Here is a 21,725-nt window from a genome sequence, read left to right as displayed (position 1 = left end):
ACACTTCTGTTCTCAGCAGACTCACAAGCTCCCGCATGCCCACACAGCAGGCAGCATGCTTGCCCCTCCAGCCAGACCTCCTCAACAAGCATGGGCACTAGCTGAGCCCCATGTCAACAGGCATGGGCAGTAGCTGAGCCCAATGGAGGTGTTTCCCCTGCTCTTCCACCTTAGCCCACAGCCCGTCTTTCCTCTACAGCAGTACGGGATGCTGTCATCCCAGCCGCCAGCTGGGCAAAGACCATCCCTGTGCCCACCCTGCACCCTCTTCCTTCATGCTCCAACCAGGAGGGCTGTCACACAAAGTACAAGACCTTTCCAGCTGCTCTGCAGAGCAGGGCCTGAAGGAAATGGATCTCAACAGAACGCAAGGATCTCAACAGCCTGCGGGGCTGCTGCTTTGAGCAGTGCCCCTGAACCGAATGTGCTCGCCCCAGCACCCGCCTGGGCACTGAAAGGCACCTGGGGAAAACATTTGGGCTTTGGTAGGAAGGGAGGATTCACCTCTGCAGAAGGTGAACGTTGGGCCAAGACCGCTTGCCCAAATCTCACAGCCACTGTGTGACTACTGAATGCTGCCTTTGACTATGTTATTGTCTGAAAATTGGGTAAACAATAATAAATCAACAAAGCACTTTGGACCTGTAGAGAGATAATTTTCATTACACTTTAACCCACCAATACTTGTTCATGCTGACAGGGAAAACGTCTACATGCGCTTGGAGAAGAACTCTACGTGGATTACCATTGGCAGTGCTGTAGATCCCCCAAGCAGCACCTGTGCGGAGAACGGTTTCAGGGAAGCGCCCTATCCTGATTTCTACGCACACACTTGACAGCCGTGTTGGACGATGTGGAGACGGGAGGCCAGTGAAGTGAGTCTGAAACTCGTGGAAATGAAATGCTTTGTTCGCAAGAAGTTGTTACAGGCACTGGAAAGCGGCCTGGCTGAGAGGAAACAGGTCGGCCTCTCTTCCTCGCACATCTCTTCCTCATCCATTCAGCAGTTCTCACACCCCACGACGACCCAGCTGTAAGCACCGATTTAGCTAGCACCCAAGACCACCACAAACAGGACATGCAGAGGAGGAAGGCAGGTGAGGCAGACGTCTCCGTAGGCCACCAGCCTGAAGCTAGTGATGACCCCAGCAAGCTCAAATCTTTCTGGCATGTCCATCAGGAAAATCCTCTCCTCCTAACAATTCTGAGCCTGGGAGACTGGGGCAGACGTAGTGGCAGCGTAGGAGTTGCCCTGGCCATAGAAAGCTCTCTAGAGACCTGTAAAAGGAGGCATTAAACACCAACCCCAAGAAGTGCTAGGAAGAGGAGTACAAAATTGTGGGACTGCCTCCGAGAAGATCACTGTGAGTCTGGCCTGTGCCATGCACCGTACGTGGCGCAAAACAGCCAGGCATGGAGGAAGGACTCGGTCAAAACGCTCCTCCGCAGAAGCTGAGCAGCATTGGCAGACAGCAGGGCTACCCACAGCAAGGGTCACGGGGATGGGGGCTGCAGGCTGCACGGTGGGCAGCGCTACCGTCTGAGCCGAGGTCCAAAGAGAGAAGGTGCAGGCAGCAAGCCTACAGGAGATTCTACACAATGATGGCAGATGTTCTTCAAGCCTGTGCTTTATTTCAGAAAAAAAAAAAAAAAGAGAAAAAGCTACCATCCTGCTAACAACAAGAAATCTGGACAGTATTTCTGTTCTAGGGGTTTTGCCCAACGTATGTCTCAAACTGTGAGGCAGAGCTGAGAAGTGAGCCCCTGTCCCCAGGAATGAGGGAACTTTACAGGGAAGGCGGTAAGGTCATGAACGCTGGCAGCAGAGAGAGTTCATGTAGCAGTGCAAACTCCCATGAACTCCACTATCCCCACGTGGATAGAGGTCCCTAGAACTACATGAACTTCCATGAACTGTCCTGGCAACATCTGAGCTCTGGCAGGAGTTTAGGCCGGCAGATCAGCAACTAGCTGAAACTTGTTGGCAATTCAGTTTTTCCACCAAAGCGTCAAGTCTGGGTCTGTAAGAAATGAAGTGAGATTTGAAAAGAACAACTATCAAATTATTGCATTGATGCAAGAGAGCAAAGGTGACTTAAGAACTCTTAGGGAATCTACAGAAACTTTTGCAAAGGAGCAAGACCTTCCCTGGCACCTCCAAGCGAAGGGGAAACTCACACTGACACACTGCTGCACGGCAAACCCAGCACCCTCCAACCAGGCACCCGGTTCCCCCAGGTCCCTCGCTAATTCCCACCAAGTCCCACATCCCCTGTCCTCGCAACACCTCCTGCTCAGCTGGAGGGTCACAGCTCAGGGGACACAGAGGGATATGGCCAGACTGAGCCAGCTCAGCACAGGCAATGCCACGGCCCTGAGGGGCCTTTCTCCCTGCCATCGCCATCGCCACTGCTGTTGGGATGTCACAGCTACCAGCCCCTGGAGTAATCTTGGCCAGGAAGCCTCCAGCCTGTTTTGAAGGGCTCACAACGCGTCAGCCATGCTCTGCAGTCTCCTAGAGCACCTCTGGCCCTTCCAATGGAGCAGTTCCTCGGATCAGAGTCAGACATCAACAAAACAGGAACTTGTGCGTGCCAGCTTTCCATAGGATGTTGGGTGGGCTGCTTTGGCCATTGCAAGTGCAAGGACTATTTGCCAGGTTGCAGTAACCCATACCCAGCCTCTCATGAGTTCAGCTCTGGCTCAGCTTGGGAAGCCGTTCCCTAGAGACCCTCCCAGCTTCTTGGTTTCTCTCTTCTCTACCCGCCTCTCTCACTCATCCTCTCTTCTAAGAGACCTTGAAGAGGTCAGAGTCCCAAGGTCTAGCCCCCTTTTCTTATGTCTTTATCTGATCTCTCCCAGCAAGTCCTGTCTTGTCTATTGGGATGTCTGCAGACATTTCTGCCCTTGCTAGATGGATATTTTATACTTTCTTCTCCTGCGAGCCCAGACACCACTAGGGAGAGAGACTGAGGCAATAGCTGTGCGCAGAGCAGAACATGTCGGTACTCTCTTTGGCACATCCCATGCAGCATGAACTCCACTGATCATGTCAGGAAGACTTCTGGAACAAGCAAGGATGATCCCACTGAGAGCTTGTACGATGACTACTGAAGAACAGAAAATCCAAATGGCCCTGAAATACTTGGAAGATGCTCTCGTGACAGTGAATTTCTGGAAGCGCCTCAGTAGCAGAGTGTGCCCTCACTGTGATGTCTTTAAAAATGGACTTTTGGGGAAACAAAACAGGTTTTATGAGCACATTATGAATTTCTTAACCTTTTGTTGGCTTCTGCAGTAGCTTGAGATAAGGTGTGTCTTCCACGACCAATTAACACTGAGCAAGTCCTAGTTTCATAACAGAGGGCAGTCCAACAAATGATTGACTGGTAACATTGACCAACTCAGCCACGTGATTCAAAACCTCCTGTTGAGCTAACAGCATAGCTGCTACATGTCACAGCTAACACAGCCCTTCAGTATATAAACTCGGGCTCCGGCAGCCAGAGTCACTCCGTCCTGAGCCGCAGAAGCCAATGGAGCTCCTGGGAGCAGCCACTGTTGTCCTCCTGGTTTGCATCGCTTGCCTGCTCTCCTTTGCGGCATGGAAAGGGCGGTCTGGAAAGGGGAAGATGCCTCCAGGACCAGCTCCCCTTCCCATCCTAGGTAACGTGCTGCAGGTGAAACCAAAGGACTTGGCCAAAACCCTCCAGAAGGTAAGACCATTCTCTTCTTCTCTCTTACTTTCTTCTCTGGGAGAGAAATGTGTGGGATGAGAGCCTGGGGACAACCTGTGGCCGTAGCTTGAGGAGGGGCAATCCCAGAGGAGCAGAAAAGTCATGGGGATCTCAGCTGCTGCCCGTCACTGCTGTTGCCATTGTTGTTCAGGGCCTGATAGCTGGGCACCCTCTCCACACCCACATTTATCACGAGAGGACCAGTTCTTGACCTTGCTGGTCTAAGAGGCTGCACTGCCTGCAAAGGGATGCAGCAGCAAGGCCACTTCTCAACCGCTCCTTCTCAGCTGCTCCACAACCATGTTCTCGCTTGCATTTTGACAGCTCAGCAAAGAGTATGGACCAGTGTTCACAGTGCACATGGGCTCTGATCCAGTGGTGGTGCTGCACGGACATGATGTGGTGAAAGAAGCCTTGGTTGATCGCGCAGATGAGTTTGCTGCCAGAGGACACATGCCAATAGGAGACAGGGCTAACAAAGGATTAGGTATGTTTGCTGAGCAAGCTCCTTCTGAGAAGAAGGGAAGGGCTGTGTGTGCGTTTGGCAGATCAGAGCAGGAATGCACCATGCACGAGGGAAGACTGTGGGGAGTGGGTGGGTCCCACCTGGAGAAGGGACGGCTGAGTGGGCTGTAACTGCTGGCTTCCTCCACCCAAAGAGGGTAGCAGAGAAACAGAGCCAGACTGACCTCAGCGATGGGCAGTGAAAAGGCAAGTGGCAACCGCCAGCAGCTGCAGCAAGGGGAATTATGCGCGGATAAGAGTGATGGGTTGATCAGCAGGAGGTTGGGTATGTGGCGGAGAAGGCCAAAAGCAGGCAGCTGGACTACAGGACCTCCAGAGATTGCCTCCAAACCACAGTACCCTGTGACACTACCATGCCAGCGCTCTCCCAGGGACAGGATTCACTGTCACCGTGAGCCTCCGTTCATCTTGCACCCAGCACGCCCAAGCCAGGTCTTACGTCTTCCTTCTTTCTCTGCAGGGATTATTTTTAGCAACAACAAGGAGTGGTTAGAAGTCCGACGGTTTGCTCTCAGCACTCTGCGCAACTTTGGAATGGGGAAGAGGAGCATTGAAGAGAGGATCCTGGAGGAAACCGAGTTCTTGCTGGAAGACATCGACAAAACAAAGGGTAAGGTCCTTTTATAAACACAGCTTACATTTGCAAAAGAACGACTGTTTTAAGGGAGCCCTTGTCTTTAGCATGGAACTGAAGTTCCCATGTGTTTGGTCTATGCACCAGCTACCCCTGCTTACAAAGCAGTAAATAATTCCGTGATCACGTACTGTTCTTTTTGGAGGACCCTTCTGTGTCACTCGGAGACTGTGATCTGGTACTTCCACTAACAACCAGAGCTCGGGTTACCCACAGTAGCCATAAGGAGCCATAGTTTTCTGGGGTTTTTTTAATGCTTTGTAACTTTTCTCAAATCACAGGAACATCTTTTGACCCAACCTTCATGCTGAGCTGTGCTGTCTCCAATGTCATATGCTCCATCGTCTTTGGGAAACGATATGACTATAAAGACAAGAAGTTCCTGTCCCTGATGAACAACATGAACAATATCTTTGCGATGACGAACTCCCACTGGGGACAGGTACATTCAGTAGCCATTTCACAGAGGCAATATTCTCCCACAGGAGCAGGAGACCTCCCTCCCAGGGAAGCCCCGTTTCAGTTTTCTAACTAGGGCCCCATCAGTGCTCTGCTGCACAGGAGGGAATTCATTCAAGAGCAAGAAGCACCCTCACCAGTGGAGCTGGTTTGGACATCTAAGTGCACCTTCCCCCTAGTCCCGAACACTGTTCTCCACCTCTAAGGTTCCTTCTACTACTGAGCAAGCCCCTACTGTCCTGTCAGACTGCCCAACCTCACAGCCCTGCTGCTCGGCTCAGTTGAGAGGGTTGGGGCCTTCCTAGGCTTTTTGCCAATATCAAAGCATGGGGCAATGGTCAGGTTAGGGACCTTCCTGTTTCTCTCCTTCCAGCTCTACCAGATGTTCTCAAACATCCTCGATTACCTGCCTGGCCCTCACAACAAAATATTCTCGGAAACCGATGCTCTAAAAGCCTTTGTGTCAGAGGAGTTGAAGGTGCACCAAGCCTCCGTAGATCCCAGCTCGCCTCGGGATTTCATCGACTGCTTCCTCAGCAAAATGCAGGAGGTGAGGAGATGACACACAGCCCCAGCTCACCCCCAAACACCCCTACGCTCAGGTCTCCTTCCCTTCCAAAGTAACGCAGACATTAGGATGACCCCTTCCTGGGCAGCCGGGCTGTGCGGTGGGAGGACACCAGCAATACCCCAGACATTGCCCGAGTTAGAGCTTACAGCTCTGGGTCTGCACACTCACCAGCCTCTACCTGCAGCTGTTTGGACAGCAAGACCTTCGTCTGCTCTCACCAAAACACAGGGACAGCTGCAATCAGGTCTTGCGCTTCTTTCACTGGGAAGCAGTTGGCATAGCAAGGACAAACAGGCAGCCAGGTACTGTTCGGTGCACAGCGTGAAAGCAGGTTGCTCTGCACAAAGCTGGCATTGCAATGTCCCAGATGGCTGCTGCACCTTAGCAGAGAAATGCTACAGCTCTAGGTGAAAAGGAAGGCCTGGGCTGACTCAAGAAAGGGCCACTTCTCTCAGCCCACCCAGAGAAACAGACCAGCCTTTTCCCTAGGAGAAAGACCGTCCCAACTCCAGTTTCCACACAGAGAACCTGATAACCAGCGCCTTTGACTTGTTCCTTGCCGGGACTGAGACAACGAGCACCACCATAAGATACGGGCTCCTGCTTCTTCTCAAATACCCAAAGATCCAAGGTACCAGTCTGTGACCGCTTCTTCTCTAGCTATTCCACTGGGCTTGGAGCGTGTGTAACACCGCATCCTTCTCCCAACTTGTCTCCTCTCCCTCTTTCATGGTTTACCCATCACCATCAGCTGCCCTCCCATCACAGCCAGGGACCTGACTGTGTCCCCATTGTTCTCTCCCAGTACTCCTCTTTAGCTGAGTCACTGGGACAACATCCTTTGCATTGGCAGCAGTGCAGCTGTACTCTAGTCGACACCAAAACCAAACATCAATGGTCCCACCAACTGTGATCTGTGATGTGCGGACAGCTTAGGGAAACCTGTTCAGGCAGGTTTGGTCTGATTTACCCATGTTATGGTTTTGCCTCTCATGACAGAGAAAGTTCAAGAAGAGATTGACCGGGTAGTCGGACGATCACGAAGACCTTGTGTGGCTGACCGCACCCAGATGCCCTACACAGATGCGGTGGTCCATGAAATCCAGCGCTTCATCTCCCTCATCCCTCTGGCAGTCCCTCACACTGTGACCAAAGACACCCACTTCAGAGACTACGTCATTCCCAAGGTTAGTGCGCAAGCTCGCTCAAGTTCAACAACAAGGTGGCAGCGCGTTTGCTCTTAGGCGGTCGGTTACGAGCCAAAGCTAGGAATGTTGTGGCCTGACCTTCTCGTCATCCAGCCCTTCATGAAAGTTTTTATCTTATAAGTGCTTACAAATATCTGAAGAGTGGGTGTCAGGAGGTTGGGGTCAGAGTATTTCCAGGGGTGCCCAGTGACAGGACAAGGGGCAACGGGCACAAACTGAAGCAGAGGAAGCTCCAGCTCAACATGAGGAAGAACTTCTTCCCTCTGAGGGTGACGGAGCCCTGGAACAGGCTGCCCAGAGGGGTTGGGAAGTCTCTTTCTCTGGAGATTTTGAAAACCTGCCTGGGCACGGACCTCTGCAGCCTGCTCTGGGTGATCCTGCTTTGGCAAGTCGAGTTGGACTAGATGATCTCCAGAGGTCCCTTCCAAGCCCTGCCATCCTGTGATCTACTAGTTCAAAGCACAGGCGCTGGTTGGGCTGTGCTGGGAAGCTCAGTCTGAACTGGGCAGGCAGTCGGATGCAGTGATCTAACTCGCCTCCCCTTCATGTTCTGCTCTTCTCCTTGTGTTACCTCAGGGCACCACCATCTTTCCCATCCTCAGTTCTGTCCTCCATGACAGCAAAGAGTTTCCAAACCCAAACGAGTTCAACCCTGGGCATTTCTTGAACGAGAATGGCACCTTTAGGAAGAGCGAGTTCTTCATGCCCTTCTCAGCAGGTAAAGCACAGCCTTTCTCTCTCTTCCTCTCTCCGTCAACCTCCTCCTCTGGGAACTATCCTGCCTTTCCCTATAACACACACTCCCTATTCCCAGCATTGTCGCACTGGTGCTTCCTTGCGGCTTTCTGCTCTCTGGATAACTCCTCCCTGCTACTTCCTTCCCCAGCTGCATCTCCCACCTTGGTTGGGCCTGGGGGCTTCTAAAACCTCCTACTAGGAGCTGCCGGTGTAATGACGTGAAAGGGACCCATTGACACTTTCAAAACTACCTGTCCCCTTCCTATAAAAAGACCAAAGTCATCCTTAACCAACCTGTCTTTCTGTGGTAGCTCCACTTTTCCCCAGCACCTCCTTAGGACCTCTCGGGCTACTTGCAACCACTCACCTACCAACAGCCCCAACCCTCCGCTTGCTCACCCGTGCTTTACGTCACCTTGCTCTCTCTCGTCTCCTGTGGTGCCCCCTCCACGTGGAAGACTCCTCCTCCTGTTCTTCCTTCACACACCCAACCAAACTCCAACGGCCTTTCTCCAACAAACTCTTCTCTTGCGAATGTCCTTAGTCATCCCGACAGCCGTCTCACTGCTGCGGCTGTATCTGGTAAATAAAGCTGCACCACACATCTGCTTAGCACAGACTCTGGTCTACTCGGCAATGCCCACTGCCTTTGCTGTTTTCCCTTGCAGGGAAGCGAATATGCCTTGGAGAGGGCCTGGCACGCATGGAGATATTCTTATTCATGGCCACCATCTTGCAGAACTTTACCTTGAAGCCTGTGGTCGACCCCCAGGAACTCAACATAACCCCGACACTGAGTGGAACAGGCAACGTACCTCCTGTCTACCAGCTCTGTGCTCTCCGCCGCTGAAAAGCACAAAACCTCCCTCCATGCTGTCCTGAGCCTGGCTTCTCCTTTACATCGCCCTTACCAAAACCAACAGCAGGAGCCTTGGCTCACCTTTCCAAGGCCTCCAGCAAGGCAGCCCAAACACAGGTACATGCATGGAGCAGACACTTTCATAGCCTCCTGGAACTGCTACTCCTCCGCGTCACAGGGTGGCCCCGGCTGACGGTGCAGCCTGTTGCACTCATGCTCTGCCCACGGGCTCCTTGAGCTCAGCGGCTGCATCAAACAGCTGGTTTCCTCCCAAACACAGCTCCCATGGCTCCTCACGACCTGCTTCTCCCGCAGCCTGTGTCCCACCAAGAGCAGCATGCTTTGCAGATGGATAGTGCTGCATGTGCCTACGCTAATGTCCCAATAAAGAAAATCCTATTCATGAGGATCTGAGCCGTTATTTTCTTCCTGTGGGACGGCCTGTCCCTCCCAGGGCAAGGGTCCTGCCTGCGTCGGCCACTGGACCCAGTCACAAGGCTCATGGCATGGGAGGGAAAGGGGTCCTGGAGCCTGGGGGCTATCAGCAGCTCTCTCTGCTCCTCTTGGGGCTGCCAGTCCCGCTGCCCACAGCTGGACATAGGGTAGCTGCAGCATCCCTCCTCTCTGTCCTCCTCCCACCATCTCCCCCAAGCCTGATGAGGAGATCCTTCCGCTGGATGGTGTCTCCTGCCCGAACCACAGTCCCACCCCACCTCCCAGACAAAACACCAAGGTACAGCGCGAGCGAGAGGCCGTTACGGGCAAGGAACAGTTGGGAACGAAGGCATGTTGCCATCACAGGGCCTAAGTTCTGCAGCTGGGCTTGTCTTCTCCTTCTGCTTTTCTTGGGCCTATCCTTTCGCCTCGCTTACGGTCTGGACTCCTCCTGCCAAATTCAGAGAAGAGCGCACGCCTGTCTTTGCAGGCTGTTGCCAGAAGCTCAGGCACCTGAGTGAGGGGGACTCCAACCGACTCTCTGGCTGCTCTTGTCTACCTTCAGTGTCACTGCATGGATTTAGATGCTATTTATTAAAATGAATTCACTTAAATTTTAGGAGGACAGCACAACCATCTCTCCCTGAGAGCTTGGGTACTCCAGGGGAATCTCCTTTTGCATCCGCACCTCAGAGGCATCACTGCAAACAAGTTCTTGCCCCATCCAAAGTCTCTGTGTCCTGTCCTCCACAGAATTTAAGGTACACACAGAGAAAACTTGTTTGGTCATGGGCTGCAACCATGTGACCCTTGGTGTCCTGGAAAAGGATCGTGCCTGTTACTTCTCGTCCCAGCCACTATCTGGTGCTTTTCTTTCAGTGATGGGGTGGATGGTTCTCATAAACGGATTCCACCTCAGGCGGCTCTCTTCTGGGCTGCTGTGTCCTCATGGGCTTCGCTTGTGTGGAGATGTCTGGTTTGCGGTGTTTGTCCCGATCTTCATTTGCATAGATATTTGTTGTCCCCTGCATCATGGTCATATAAAAGTCCTAGAGGAAAAACATCATTTCTCTGACGGTTGTCGCAGGGTACTCGGAGACCTTGTAAGTACTGCCGAGAATACAGCATGCACGAACGCCCGCCTCCCTCTCTGGAAATGTTTGGCAGTGCTTTGAAGAAAATGTCGTGTTTGCTCACACCTTAGGTTCAGCCCTCCTTCTCCCTCCATTCTCACCCGTGCAAGGTTCAGCCCCAACGCCCGTGTACTCTAAAATAACAGCACACCGTTGCTGGCCTCTCGTCTGGGATTGCGTCAAATGGTCGGCCATGCAACCAGAAAGAGCAGTCACGTAGCAGCCCCAGGCGAGCGTGGGGAGAGAGCTCAGCCTCAGCTCCCCACTAGCCCAGGGCTACCCTTAAAGCCAGGCCTGCATTTAGAAAGTCACTCGGCAGCACGCGCGCTGTGTCAAGAATCAGTGAACAGATGGCTTACGTCTGGAGGTCTGCGAGGGGACGATTCGTATTCATGTTCCTCCTGCCCATCGGGACATTGATTCGTCTGAAACAATGAACAACACAGTGACCAACAACATCTAGCTACAACTCACCAACCACTGCACAGAAAGCACAGGGCAGGGAGGAAATGGTCTCTGCTGAACAGCTCCAGAACTCAGGACACACTCAGGGGATAAATAACCACACAGGGGATAATACTGGCGATAATATCCAACATCTTCCAAGCTGGATGCCAAAGCGCTCTTTCATCTGCAACAGTCACAGGCTCCATTTGATGCCCGCCCACGAGAACAACCTCGCAGGTGGGAAACCTCAATGCCCGAGTGTTGCCTTTACTAGAACAGCCAGAATCTGTCTGCTCTTCTCACACAGGGGAAACCCCTCACTTTCACATCTACAGCCAGAACAAGGACAAAGAAACTGCAACTCCTAAGGTGAGTTCCAGCCTGTGAGAGACAGAGCAGAGACCGTCTGAGTGCCCAGGGATGCGGTCCTGAACATCCCAAGAGCTTCACAGGGTGTGGAATCAGGTTTCTGAGGTGGAGGCCTAGGCTTGGACGTAGCAAGGCACCCAGGAGATGGAAGGCAGTCACCTGGGTCCAGCTGTAGTTCTTCCACTGGAGGACACAGACCACCACCAAGATGACTGCAAGGACCAAGGCCAGGAAGCTGATTGCCTTACAGCCTCCCGGCTGCGTGCCACAGCCCTGTCTGCAGCGCGGTTATGTGGGCATACCTGCAGGGCTGTCCCAAGCCTGGCTGCCAGGAGACAGGACCATATGCTCTGTGAGACCCCCAAAAGCTGGCAGGTGGGCCCCTAAGATGGGCCTGAAGCACAGTAAAGGGGAGCTTCTGTGACCCCAGGGAGAGCTCTGCCTGCCGCCTGCCGGGAAGGGGCCTGCAAGAAGGCTGGAGAGGGCCTTTTTACAAGGGCATGGAGTGATAGGACAAGGTGGAATGGTTTTAAGCTGAAAGAGGGGAGATTTAGATTTGCTATAAAAAAGAAATTCTTTACTCTGAGGGCGGTGAGGCCCTGGCCCAGGTGGCCCAGAGAAGCTGTGGATGCCCCCCTCCCTAACAGGGTTCAAGGCCAGGTTGGATGGAGCTCTGAGCAACCTGGGCTGCTGGAAGATGTCCCTGCCCATGGCAGGGGGGTTGGAAAGAGATGATCTATAAAGTCCCTTCCAACCCAAACCATTCTGTGATTCTGTGGTTCCACGATCACACACATTCCAGCATAGCGTGTGGGTTAGATGAGTAGGATTTCTAATCTTCACCCTTAATAATGCACTTCCATTGGTAGGCACCCACACTTCTGTTCTCAGCAGACTCACAAGCTCCCGCATGCCCACACAGCAGGCAGCATGCTTGCCCCTCCAGCCAGACCTCCTCAACAAGCATGGGCACTAGCTGAGCCCCATGTCAACAGGCATGGGCAGTAGCTGAGCCCAATGGAGGTGTTTCCCCTGCTCTTCCACCTTAGCCCACAGCCCGTCTTTCCTCTACAGCAGTACGGGATGCTGTCATCCCAGCCGCCAGCTGGGCAAAGACCATCCCTGTGCCCACCCTGCACCCTCTTCCTTCATGCTCCAACCAGGAGGGCTGTCACACAAAGTACAAGACCTTTCCAGCTGCTCTGCAGAGCAGGGCCTGAAGGAAATGGATCTCAACAGAACGCAAGGATCTCAACAGCCTGCGGGGCTGCTGCTTTGAGCAGTGCCCCTGAACCGAATGTGCTCGCCCCAGCACCCGCCTGGGCACTGAAAGGCACCTGGGGAAAACATTTGGGCTTTGGTAGGAAGGGAGGATTCACCTCTGCAGAAGGTGAACGTTGGGCCAAGACCGCTTGCCCAAATCTCACAGCCACTGTGTGACTACTGAATGCTGCCTTTGACTATGTTATTGTCTGAAAATTGGGTAAACAATAATAAATCAACAAAGCACTTTGGACCTGTAGAGAGATAATTTTCATTACACTTTAACCCACCAATACTTGTTCATGCTGACAGGGAAAACGTCTACATGCGCTTGGAGAAGAACTCTACGTGGATTACCATTGGCAGTGCTGTAGATCCCCCAAGCAGCACCTGTGCGGAGAACGGTTTCAGGGAAGCGCCCTATCCTGATTTCTACGCACACACTTGACAGCCGTGTTGGACGATGTGGAGACGGGAGGCCAGTGAAGTGAGTCTGAAACTCGTGGAAATGAAATGCTTTGTTCGCAAGAAGTTGTTACAGGCACTGGAAAGCGGCCTGGCTGAGAGGAAACAGGTCGGCCTCTCTTCCTCGCACATCTCTTCCTCATCCATTCAGCAGTTCTCACACCCCACGACGACCCAGCTGTAAGCACCGATTTAGCTAGCACCCAAGACCACCACAAACAGGACATGCAGAGGAGGAAGGCAGGTGAGGCAGACGTCTCCGTAGGCCACCAGCCTGAAGCTAGTGATGACCCCAGCAAGCTCAAATCTTTCTGGCATGTCCATCAGGAAAATCCTCTCCTCCTAACAATTCTGAGCCTGGGAGACTGGGGCAGACGTAGTGGCAGCGTAGGAGTTGCCCTGGCCATAGAAAGCTCTCTAGAGACCTGTAAAAGGAGGCATTAAACACCAACCCCAAGAAGTGCTAGGAAGAGGAGTACAAAATTGTGGGACTGCCTCCGAGAAGATCACTGTGAGTCTGGCCTGTGCCATGCACCGTACGTGGCGCAAAACAGCCAGGCATGGAGGAAGGACTCGGTCAAAACGCTCCTCCGCAGAAGCTGAGCAGCATTGGCAGACAGCAGGGCTACCCACAGCAAGGGTCACGGGGATGGGGGCTGCAGGCTGCACGGTGGGCAGCGCTACCGTCTGAGCCGAGGTCCAAAGAGAGAAGGTGCAGGCAGCAAGCCTACAGGAGATTCTACACAATGATGGCAGATGTTCTTCAAGCCTGTGCTTTATTTCAGAAAAAAAAAAAAAAGAGAAAAAGCTACCATCCTGCTAACAACAAGAAATCTGGACAGTATTTCTGTTCTAGGGGTTTTGCCCAACGTATGTCTCAAACTGTGAGGCAGAGCTGAGAAGTGAGCCCCTGTCCCCAGGAATGAGGGAACTTTACAGGGAAGGCGGTAAGGTCATGAACGCTGGCAGCAGAGAGAGTTCATGTAGCAGTGCAAACTCCCATGAACTCCACTATCCCCACGTGGATAGAGGTCCCTAGAACTACATGAACTTCCATGAACTGTCCTGGCAACATCTGAGCTCTGGCAGGAGTTTAGGCCGGCAGATCAGCAACTAGCTGAAACTTGTTGGCAATTCAGTTTTTCCACCAAAGCGTCAAGTCTGGGTCTGTAAGAAATGAAGTGAGATTTGAAAAGAACAACTATCAAATTATTGCATTGATGCAAGAGAGCAAAGGTGACTTAAGAACTCTTAGGGAATCTACAGAAACTTTTGCAAAGGAGCAAGACCTTCCCTGGCACCTCCAAGCGAAGGGGAAACTCACACTGACACACTGCTGCACGGCAAACCCAGCACCCTCCAACCAGGCACCCGGTTCCCCCAGGTCCCTCGCTAATTCCCACCAAGTCCCACATCCCCTGTCCTCGCAACACCTCCTGCTCAGCTGGAGGGTCACAGCTCAGGGGACACAGAGGGATATGGCCAGACTGAGCCAGCTCAGCACAGGCAATGCCACGGCCCTGAGGGGCCTTTCTCCCTGCCATCGCCATCGCCACTGCTGTTGGGATGTCACAGCTACCAGCCCCTGGAGTAATCTTGGCCAGGAAGCCTCCAGCCTGTTTTGAAGGGCTCACAACGCGTCAGCCATGCTCTGCAGTCTCCTAGAGCACCTCTGGCCCTTCCAATGGAGCAGTTCCTCGGATCAGAGTCAGACATCAACAAAACAGGAACTTGTGCGTGCCAGCTTTCCATAGGATGTTGGGTGGGCTGCTTTGGCCATTGCAAGTGCAAGGACTATTTGCCAGGTTGCAGTAACCCATACCCAGCCTCTCATGAGTTCAGCTCTGGCTCAGCTTGGGAAGCCGTTCCCTAGAGACCCTCCCAGCTTCTTGGTTTCTCTCTTCTCTACCCGCCTCTCTCACTCATCCTCTCTTCTAAGAGACCTTGAAGAGGTCAGAGTCCCAAGGTCTAGCCCCCTTTTCTTATGTCTTTATCTGATCTCTCCCAGCAAGTCCTGTCTTGTCTATTGGGATGTCTGCAGACATTTCTGCCCTTGCTAGATGGATATTTTATACTTTCTTCTCCTGCGAGCCCAGACACCACTAGGGAGAGAGACTGAGGCAATAGCTGTGCGCGGAGCAGAACATGTCGGTACTCTCTTTGGCACATCCCATGCAGCATGAACTCCACTGATCATGTCAGGAAGACTTCTGGAACAAGCAAGGATGATCCCACTGAGAGCTTGTACGATGACTACTGAAGAACAGAAAATCCAAATGGCCCTGAAGTACTTGGAAGATGCTCTCGTGACAGTGAATTTCTGGAAGCGCCTCAGTAGAAGAGTGTGCCCTCACTGTGATGTCTTTAAAAACGAACTTTTGGGGAAACCAAACAGGTTTTATGAGCACATTATGAATTTCTTAACCTTTTGTTGGCTTCTGCAGTAGCTTGAGATAAGGTGTGTCTTCCACGACCAATTAACACTGAGCAAGTCCTAGTTTCATAACAGAGGGCAGTCCAACAAATGATTGACTGGTAACATTGACCAACTCAGCCACGTGATTCAAAACCTCCTGTTGAGCTAACAGCATAGCTGCTACACGTCACAGCTAACACAGCCCTTCAGTATATAAACTCGGGCTCCGGCAGCCAGAGTCACTCCGTCCTGAGCCGCAGAAGCCAATGGAGCTCCTGGGAGCAGCCACTGTTGTCCTCCTGGTTTGCATCGCTTGCCTGCTCTCCCTTGCGGCATGGAAAGGGCGGTCTGGAAAGGGGAAGATGCCTCCAGGACCAGCTCCCCTTCCCATCCTAGGTAACGTGCTGCAGGTGAAACCAAAGGACTTGGCCAAAACCCTCCAGAAGGTAAGACCATTCTCTTCTTCTCTCTTACTTTCTTCTCTGGGAGAGAAATGTGTGGGATGAGAGCCTGGGGACAACCTGTGGCCGTAGCTTGAGGAGGGGCAATCCCAGAGGAGCAGAAAAGTCATGGGGATCTCAGCTGCTGCCCGTCACTGCTGTTGCCATTGTTGTTCAGGGCCTGATAGCTGGGCACCCTCTCCACACCCACATTTATCACGAGAGGACCAGTTCTTGACCTTGCTGGTCTAAGAGGCTGCACTGCCTGCAAAGGGATGCAGCAGCAAGGCCACTTCTCAACCGCTCCTTCTCAGCTGCTCCACAACCATGTTCTCGCTTGCGTTTTGACAGCTCAGCAAAGAGTATGGACCAGTGTTCACAGTGCACATGGGCTCTGATCCAGTGGTGGTGCTGCACGGACATGATGTGGTGAAAGAAGCCTTGGTTGATCGCGCAGACGAGTTTGCTGCCAGAGGACACATGCCAATAGGAGACAGGGCTAACAAAGGATTAGGTATGTTTGCTGAGCAAGCTCCTTCTGAGAAGAAGGGAAGGGCTGTGGGTGCGTTTGTCAGATCAGAGCGGGAATGCACCATGCACGAGGGAAGACTGTGGGGAGTGGGTGGGTCCCACCTGGAGAAGGGATGGCTGAGTGGGCTGCAACTACTGGCTTCCTCCACCCAAAGAGGGTAGCAGAGAAACAGAGCCAGACTGACCTCAGCGATGGGCAGTGAAAAGGCAAGTGGCAACCGCCAGCAGCTGCAGCAAGGGGAATTATGCGCGGATAAGAGTGATGGGTTGATCAGCAGGAGGTTGGGTATGTGGCGGAGAAGGCCAAAAGCAGGCAGCTGGACTACAGGACCTCCAGAGATTGCCTCCAAACCACAGTACCCTGTGACACTACCATGCCAGCGCTCTCCCAGGGACAGGATTCACTGTCACCGTGAGCCTCCGTTCATCTTGCACCCAGCACGCCCAAGCCAGGTCTTACGTCTTCCTTCTTTCTCTGCAGGGATTATTTTTAGCAACAACAAGGAGTGGTTAGAAGTCCGACGGTTTGCTCTCAGCACTCTGCGCAACTTTGGAATGGGGAAGAGGAGCATTGAAGAGAGGATCCTGGAGGAAACCGAGTTCTTGCTGGAAGACATCGACAAAACAAAGGGTAAGGTCCTTTTATAAACACAGCTTACATTTGCAAAAGAATGACTGTTTTAAGGGAGCCCTTGTCTTTAGCATGGAACTGAAGTTCCCATGTGTTTGGTCCATGCACCAGCTACCCCTGCTAACAAAGCAGTAAATAATTCCGTGATCACGTACTGTTCTTTTTGGAGGACCCTTCTGTGTCACTCAGAGACTGTGATCTGGTACTTCCACTAACAACCAGAGCTCGGGTTACCCACAGTAGCCATAAGGAGCCATAGTTTTCTGGGGTTTTTTTAATGCTTTGTAACTTTTCTCAAATCACAGGAACATCTTTTGACCCAACCTTCATGCTGAGCTGTGCTGTCTCCAATGTCATATGCTCCATCGTCTTTGGGAAACGATATGACTATAAAGACAAGAAGTTCCTGTCCCTGATGAACAACATGAACAATATCTTTGCGATGATGAACTCCCACTGGGGACAGGTACATTCAGCAGCCATTTCACAGAGGCAATATTCTCCCACAGGAGCAGGAGACCTCCCTCCCAGGGAAGCCCCGTTTCAGTTTTCTAACTAGGGCCCCATCAGTGCTCTGCTGCACAGGAGGGAATTCATTCAAGAGCAAGAAGTACCCTCACCAGTGGAGCTGGTTTGGACATCTAAGTGCACCTTCCCCCTAGTCCCGAACACCGTTCTCCACCTCTAAGGTTCCTTCTACTACTGAGCAAGCCCCTACTGCCCTGGCAGACTGCCCAACCTCACAGCCCTGCTGCTCGGCTCAGTTGAGAGGGTTGGGGCCTTCCTAGGCTTTTTGCCAATATCAAAGCATGGGGCAATGGTCAGGTTAGGGACCTTCCTGTTTCTCTCCTTCCAGCTCTACCAGATGTTCTCAAACATCCTCGATTACCTGCCTGGCCCACACAACAAAATATTCTTGGAATTTGATGCTCTAAAAGCCTTTGTGTCAGAGGAGTTGAAGGTGCACCAAGCCTCCGTAGATCCCAGCTCGCCTCGGGATTTCATCGACTGCTTCCTCAGCAAAATGCAGGAGGTGAGGAGATGACACACAGCCCCAGCTCACCCCCAAACACCCCTACGCTCAGGTCTCCTTCCCTTCCAAAGTAACGCAGACATTAGGATGACCCCTTCCTGGGCAGCTGGGCTGTGCGGTGGGAGGACACCAGCAATACCCCAGACATTGCCCGAGTTAGAGCTTACAGCTCTGGGTCTGCACACTCACCAGCCTCTACCTGCAGCTGTTTGGACAGCAAGACCTTCGTCTGCTCTCACCAAAACACAGGGACAGCTGCAATCAGGTCTTGCGCTTCTTTCACTGGGAAGCAGTTGGCATAGCAAGGACAAACAGGCAGCCAGGTACTGTTCGGTGCACAGCGTGAAAGCAGGTTGCTCTGCACAAAGCTGGCATTGCAATGTCCCAGATGGCTGCTGCACCTTAGCAGAGAAATGCTACAGCTCTAGGTGAAAAGGAAGGCCTGGGCTGACTCAAGAAAGGGCCACTTCTCTCAGCCCACCCAGAGAAACAGACCAGCCTTTTCCCTAGGAGAAAGACCGTCCCAACTCCAGTTTCCACACAGAGAACCTGATAACCAGCGCCTTTGACTTGTTCCTTGCCGGGACTGAGACAACGAGCACCACCATAAGATACGGGCTCCTGCTTCTTCTCAAATACCCAAAGATCCAAGGTACCAGTCTGTGACCGCTTCTTCTCTAGCTATTCCACTGGGCTTGGAGCGTGTGTAACACCGCATCCTTCTCCCAACTTGTCTCCTCTCCCTCTTTCATGGTTTACCCATCACCATCAGCTGCCCTCCCATCACAGCCAGGGACCTGACTGTGTCCCCATTGTTCTCTCCCAGTACTCCTCTTTAGCCGAGTCACCGGGAGAACATTCTTTGCATTGGCCGCAGTGCAGCTGTACTCTAGTCGACACCAAAACCAAACATCAATGGTCCCACCAACTGTGATCTGTGATGTGCGGACAGCTTAGGGAAACCTGTTCAGGCAGGTTTGGTCTGATTTACCCATGTTATGGTTTTGCCTCTCATGACAGAGAAAGTTCAAGAAGAGATTGACCGGGTAGTCGGACGATCACGAAGACCTTGTGTGGCTGACCGCACCCAGATGCCCTACACAGATGCGGTGGTCCATGAAATCCAGCGCTTCATCTCCCTCATCCCTCTGGCAGTCCCTCACACTGTGACCAAAGACACCCACTTCAGAGACTACGTCATTCCCAAGGTTAGTGCGCAAGCTCCCTCAAGTTCAACAACAAGGTGGCAGAGCGTTTGCTCTTAGGCGGTCGGTTACGAGCCAAAGCTAGGAATGTTGTGGCCTGACCTTCTCGTCATCCAGCCCTTCATGAAAGTTTTTATCTTATAAGTGCTTACAAATATCTGAAGGGTGGGTGTCAGGAGGTTGGGGTCAGACTATTTCCAGGGGTGCCCAGTGACAGGACAAGGGGCAACGGTCACAAACTGAAGCAGAGGAAGCTCCAGCTCAACATGAGGAAGAACTTCTTCCCTCTGAGGGTGACGGAGCCCTGGAACAGGCTGCCCAGAGGGGTTGGGAAGTCTCTTTCTCTGGAGATTTTGAAAACCTGCCTGGACACGGACCTCTGCAGCCTGCTCTGGGTGACCCTGCTTTGGCAAGTCGAGTTGGACTAGATGATCTCCAGAGGTCCCTTCCAAGCCCTGCCATCCTGTGATCTACTAGTTCAAAGCACAGGCACTGGTCGGGCTGTGCTGGGAAGCTCAGTCTGAACTGGGCAGGCAGTCGGATGCAGTGATCTAACTCGCCTCCCCTTCATGTTCTGCTCTTCTCCTTGTGTTACCTCAGGGCACCACCATCTTTCCCATCCTCAGTTCTGTCCTCCATGACAGCAAAGAGTTTCCAAACCCAAACGAGTTCAACCCTGGGCATTTCTTGAACGAGAATGGCACCTTTAGGAAGAGCGAGTTCTTCATGCCCTTCTCAGCAGGTAAAGCACAGCCTTTCTCTCTCTTCCTCTCTCCGTCAACCTCCTCCTCTGGGAACTACCCTGCCTTTCCCTATAACACACACTCCCTATTCCCAGCATTGTCGCACTGGTGCTTCCTTGCGGCTTTCTGCTCTCTGGATAACTCCTCCCTGCTACTTCCTTCCCCAGCTGCATCTCCCACCTTGGTTGGGCCTGGGGGCTTCTAAAACCTCCTACTAGGAGCTGCCGGTGTAATGACGTGAAAGGGACCCATTGACACTTTCAAAACTACCTGTCCCCTTCCTATAAAAAGACCAAAGTCATCCTTAACCAACCTGTCTTTCTGTGGTAGCTCCACTTTTCCCCAGCACCTCCTTAGGACCTCTCGGGCTACTTGCAACCACTCACCTACCAACAGCCCCAACCCTCCGCTTGCTCACCCGTGCTTTACGTCACCTTGCTCTCTCTCGTCTCCTGTGGTGCCCCCTCCATGTGGAAGACTCCTCCTCCTGTTCTTCCTTCACACACCCAACCAAACTCCAACGGCCTTTCTCCAACAAACTCTTCTCTTGCGAATGTCCTTAGTCATCCCGACAGCCGTCTCACTGCTGCGGCTGTATCTGGTAAATAAAGCTGCACCACACATCTGCTTAGCACAGACTCTGGTCTACTCGGCAATGCCCACTGCCTTTGCTGTTTTCCCTTGCAGGGAAGCGAATATGCCTTGGAGAGGGCCTGGCACGCATGGAGATATTCTTATTCATGGCCACCATCTTGCAGAACTTTACCTTGAAGCCTGTGGTCGACCCCCAGGAACTCAACATAACCCCGACACTGAGTGGAACAGGCAACGTACCTCCTGTCTACCAGCTCTGTGCTCTCCGCCGCTGAAAAGCACAAAACCTCCCTCCACGCTGTCCTGAGCCTGGCTTCTCCTTTACATCGCCCTTACCAAAACCAACAGCAGGAGCCTTGGCTCACCTTTCCAAGGCCTCCAGCAAGGCAGCCCAAACACAGGTACATGCATGGAGCAGACACTTTCATAGCCTCCTGGAACTGCTACTCCTCCGCGTCACAGGGTGGCCCCGGCTGACGGTGCAGCCTGTTGCACTCATGCTCTGCCCACGGGCTCCTTGAGCTCAGCGGCTGCATCAAACAGCTGGTTTCCTCCCAAACACAGCTCCCATGGCTCCTCACGACCTGCTTCTCCCGCAGCCTGTGTCCCACCAAGAGCAGCATGCTTTGCAGATGGATAGTGCTGCATGTGCCCACGCTAATGTCCCAATAAAGAAAATCCTATTCATGAGGATCTGAGCCGTTATTTTCTTCCTGTGGGACGGCCTGTCCCTCCCAGGGCAAGGGTCCTGCCTGCGTCGGCCACTGGACCCAGTCACAAGGCTCATGGCATGGGAGGGAAAGGGGTCCTGGAGCCTGGGGGCTATCAGCAGCTCTCTCTGCTCCTCTTGGGGCTGCCAGTCCCGCTGCCCACAGCTGGACATAGGGTAGCTGCAGCATCCCTCCTCTCTGTCCTCCTCCCACCATCTCCCCCAAGCCTGATGAGGAGATCCTTCCGCTGGATGGTGTCTCCTGCCCGAACCACAGTCCCACCCCACCTCCCAGACAAAACACCAAGGTACAGCGCGAGCGAGAGGCCGTTACGGGCAAGGAACAGTTGGGAACGAAGGCATGTTGCCATCACAGGGCCTAAGTTCTGCAGCTGGGCTTGTCTTCTCCTTCTGCTTTTCTTGGGCCTATCCTTTCGCCTCGCTTACGGTCTGGACTCCTCCTGCCAAATTCAGAGAAGAGCGCACGCCTGTCTTTGCAGGCTGTTGCCAGAAGCTCAGGCACCTGAGCGAGGGGGACTCCAACCGACTCTCTGGCTGCTCTTGTCTACCTTCAGTGTCA

General features: G+C 52.9%; 2 protein-coding genes and 1 long non-coding RNA gene across 3 annotated transcripts; 2 read left to right on the top strand and 1 right to left on the bottom strand.

The window, feature by feature from the left end:
• The first annotated feature begins 3,502 nt into the window (after window positions 1-3,502).
• On the top strand, window positions 3,503-9,140 carry LOC142361602 (cytochrome P450 2C19-like). The gene is made up of 9 exons (XM_075422779.1): window positions 3,503-3,716; window positions 4,062-4,224; window positions 4,723-4,872; window positions 5,178-5,338; window positions 5,729-5,905; window positions 6,416-6,557; window positions 6,926-7,113; window positions 7,711-7,852; window positions 8,541-9,140. The coding sequence occupies exons 1-9, from the start codon at window positions 3,537-3,539 to the stop codon at window positions 8,720-8,722; spliced, it is 1,485 nt and encodes a 494-aa protein (XP_075278894.1). The 5' UTR covers window positions 3,503-3,536; the 3' UTR covers window positions 8,723-9,140.
• A 611-nt stretch (window positions 9,141-9,751) lies between these two features.
• Window positions 9,752-11,313, bottom strand: LOC142361724 (uncharacterized). Its single transcript, XR_012764346.1, has 3 exons — window positions 11,275-11,313; window positions 10,659-10,724; window positions 9,752-10,215 (listed from the first exon to the last, which is right to left on the bottom strand). It is a non-coding gene; the product is annotated as an uncharacterized LOC142361724 (long non-coding RNA).
• A 4,176-nt stretch (window positions 11,314-15,489) lies between these two features.
• LOC104333754 (cytochrome P450 2C19-like) lies at window positions 15,490-21,127 on the top strand. The gene is made up of 9 exons (XM_075422778.1): window positions 15,490-15,705; window positions 16,051-16,213; window positions 16,712-16,861; window positions 17,167-17,327; window positions 17,718-17,894; window positions 18,405-18,546; window positions 18,915-19,102; window positions 19,700-19,841; window positions 20,530-21,127. Exons 1-9 carry the CDS (start codon window positions 15,526-15,528, stop codon window positions 20,709-20,711), a joined length of 1,485 nt encoding a protein of 494 aa, XP_075278893.1. The 5' UTR covers window positions 15,490-15,525; the 3' UTR covers window positions 20,712-21,127.
• The last annotated feature ends 598 nt before the right edge of the window (window positions 21,128-21,725 follow it).

The sequence above is a fragment of the Opisthocomus hoazin genome, chromosome 6 (assembly GCF_030867145.1).
Source record: "Opisthocomus hoazin isolate bOpiHoa1 chromosome 6, bOpiHoa1.hap1, whole genome shotgun sequence".
Taxonomy (NCBI): domain Eukaryota; kingdom Metazoa; phylum Chordata; class Aves; order Opisthocomiformes; family Opisthocomidae; genus Opisthocomus; species Opisthocomus hoazin.
Note: the sequence above shows the minus strand (reverse complement) of the source record. Positions and strands in the feature narration are given on the sequence as shown.

What these genes read in the sequence shown, in the direction of transcription:
- LOC142361602 (XM_075422779.1), top strand. Translation starts at nt 3,537, where the DNA reads ATGGAGCTCCTGGGAGCAGCCACTGTTGTCCTCCTGGTTTGCATCGCT. An exon ending in TCCTCAGCAAAATGCAGGAG is followed by an intron (nt 5,906 to 6,415) that starts GTGAGGAGATGA and finishes CCTTTTCCCTAG; the next exon opens with GAGAAAGACCGTCCCAACTC. An exon ending in GAGACTACGTCATTCCCAAG is followed by an intron (nt 7,114 to 7,710) that starts GTTAGTGCGCAA and finishes GTGTTACCTCAG; the next exon opens with GGCACCACCATCTTTCCCAT.
- LOC104333754 (XM_075422778.1), top strand. Translation starts at nt 15,526, where the DNA reads ATGGAGCTCCTGGGAGCAGCCACTGTTGTCCTCCTGGTTTGCATCGCT. An exon ending in TGAACTCCCACTGGGGACAG is followed by an intron (nt 17,328 to 17,717) that starts GTACATTCAGCA and finishes CTCTCCTTCCAG; the next exon opens with CTCTACCAGATGTTCTCAAA. An exon ending in TCCTCAGCAAAATGCAGGAG is followed by an intron (nt 17,895 to 18,404) that starts GTGAGGAGATGA and finishes CCTTTTCCCTAG; the next exon opens with GAGAAAGACCGTCCCAACTC.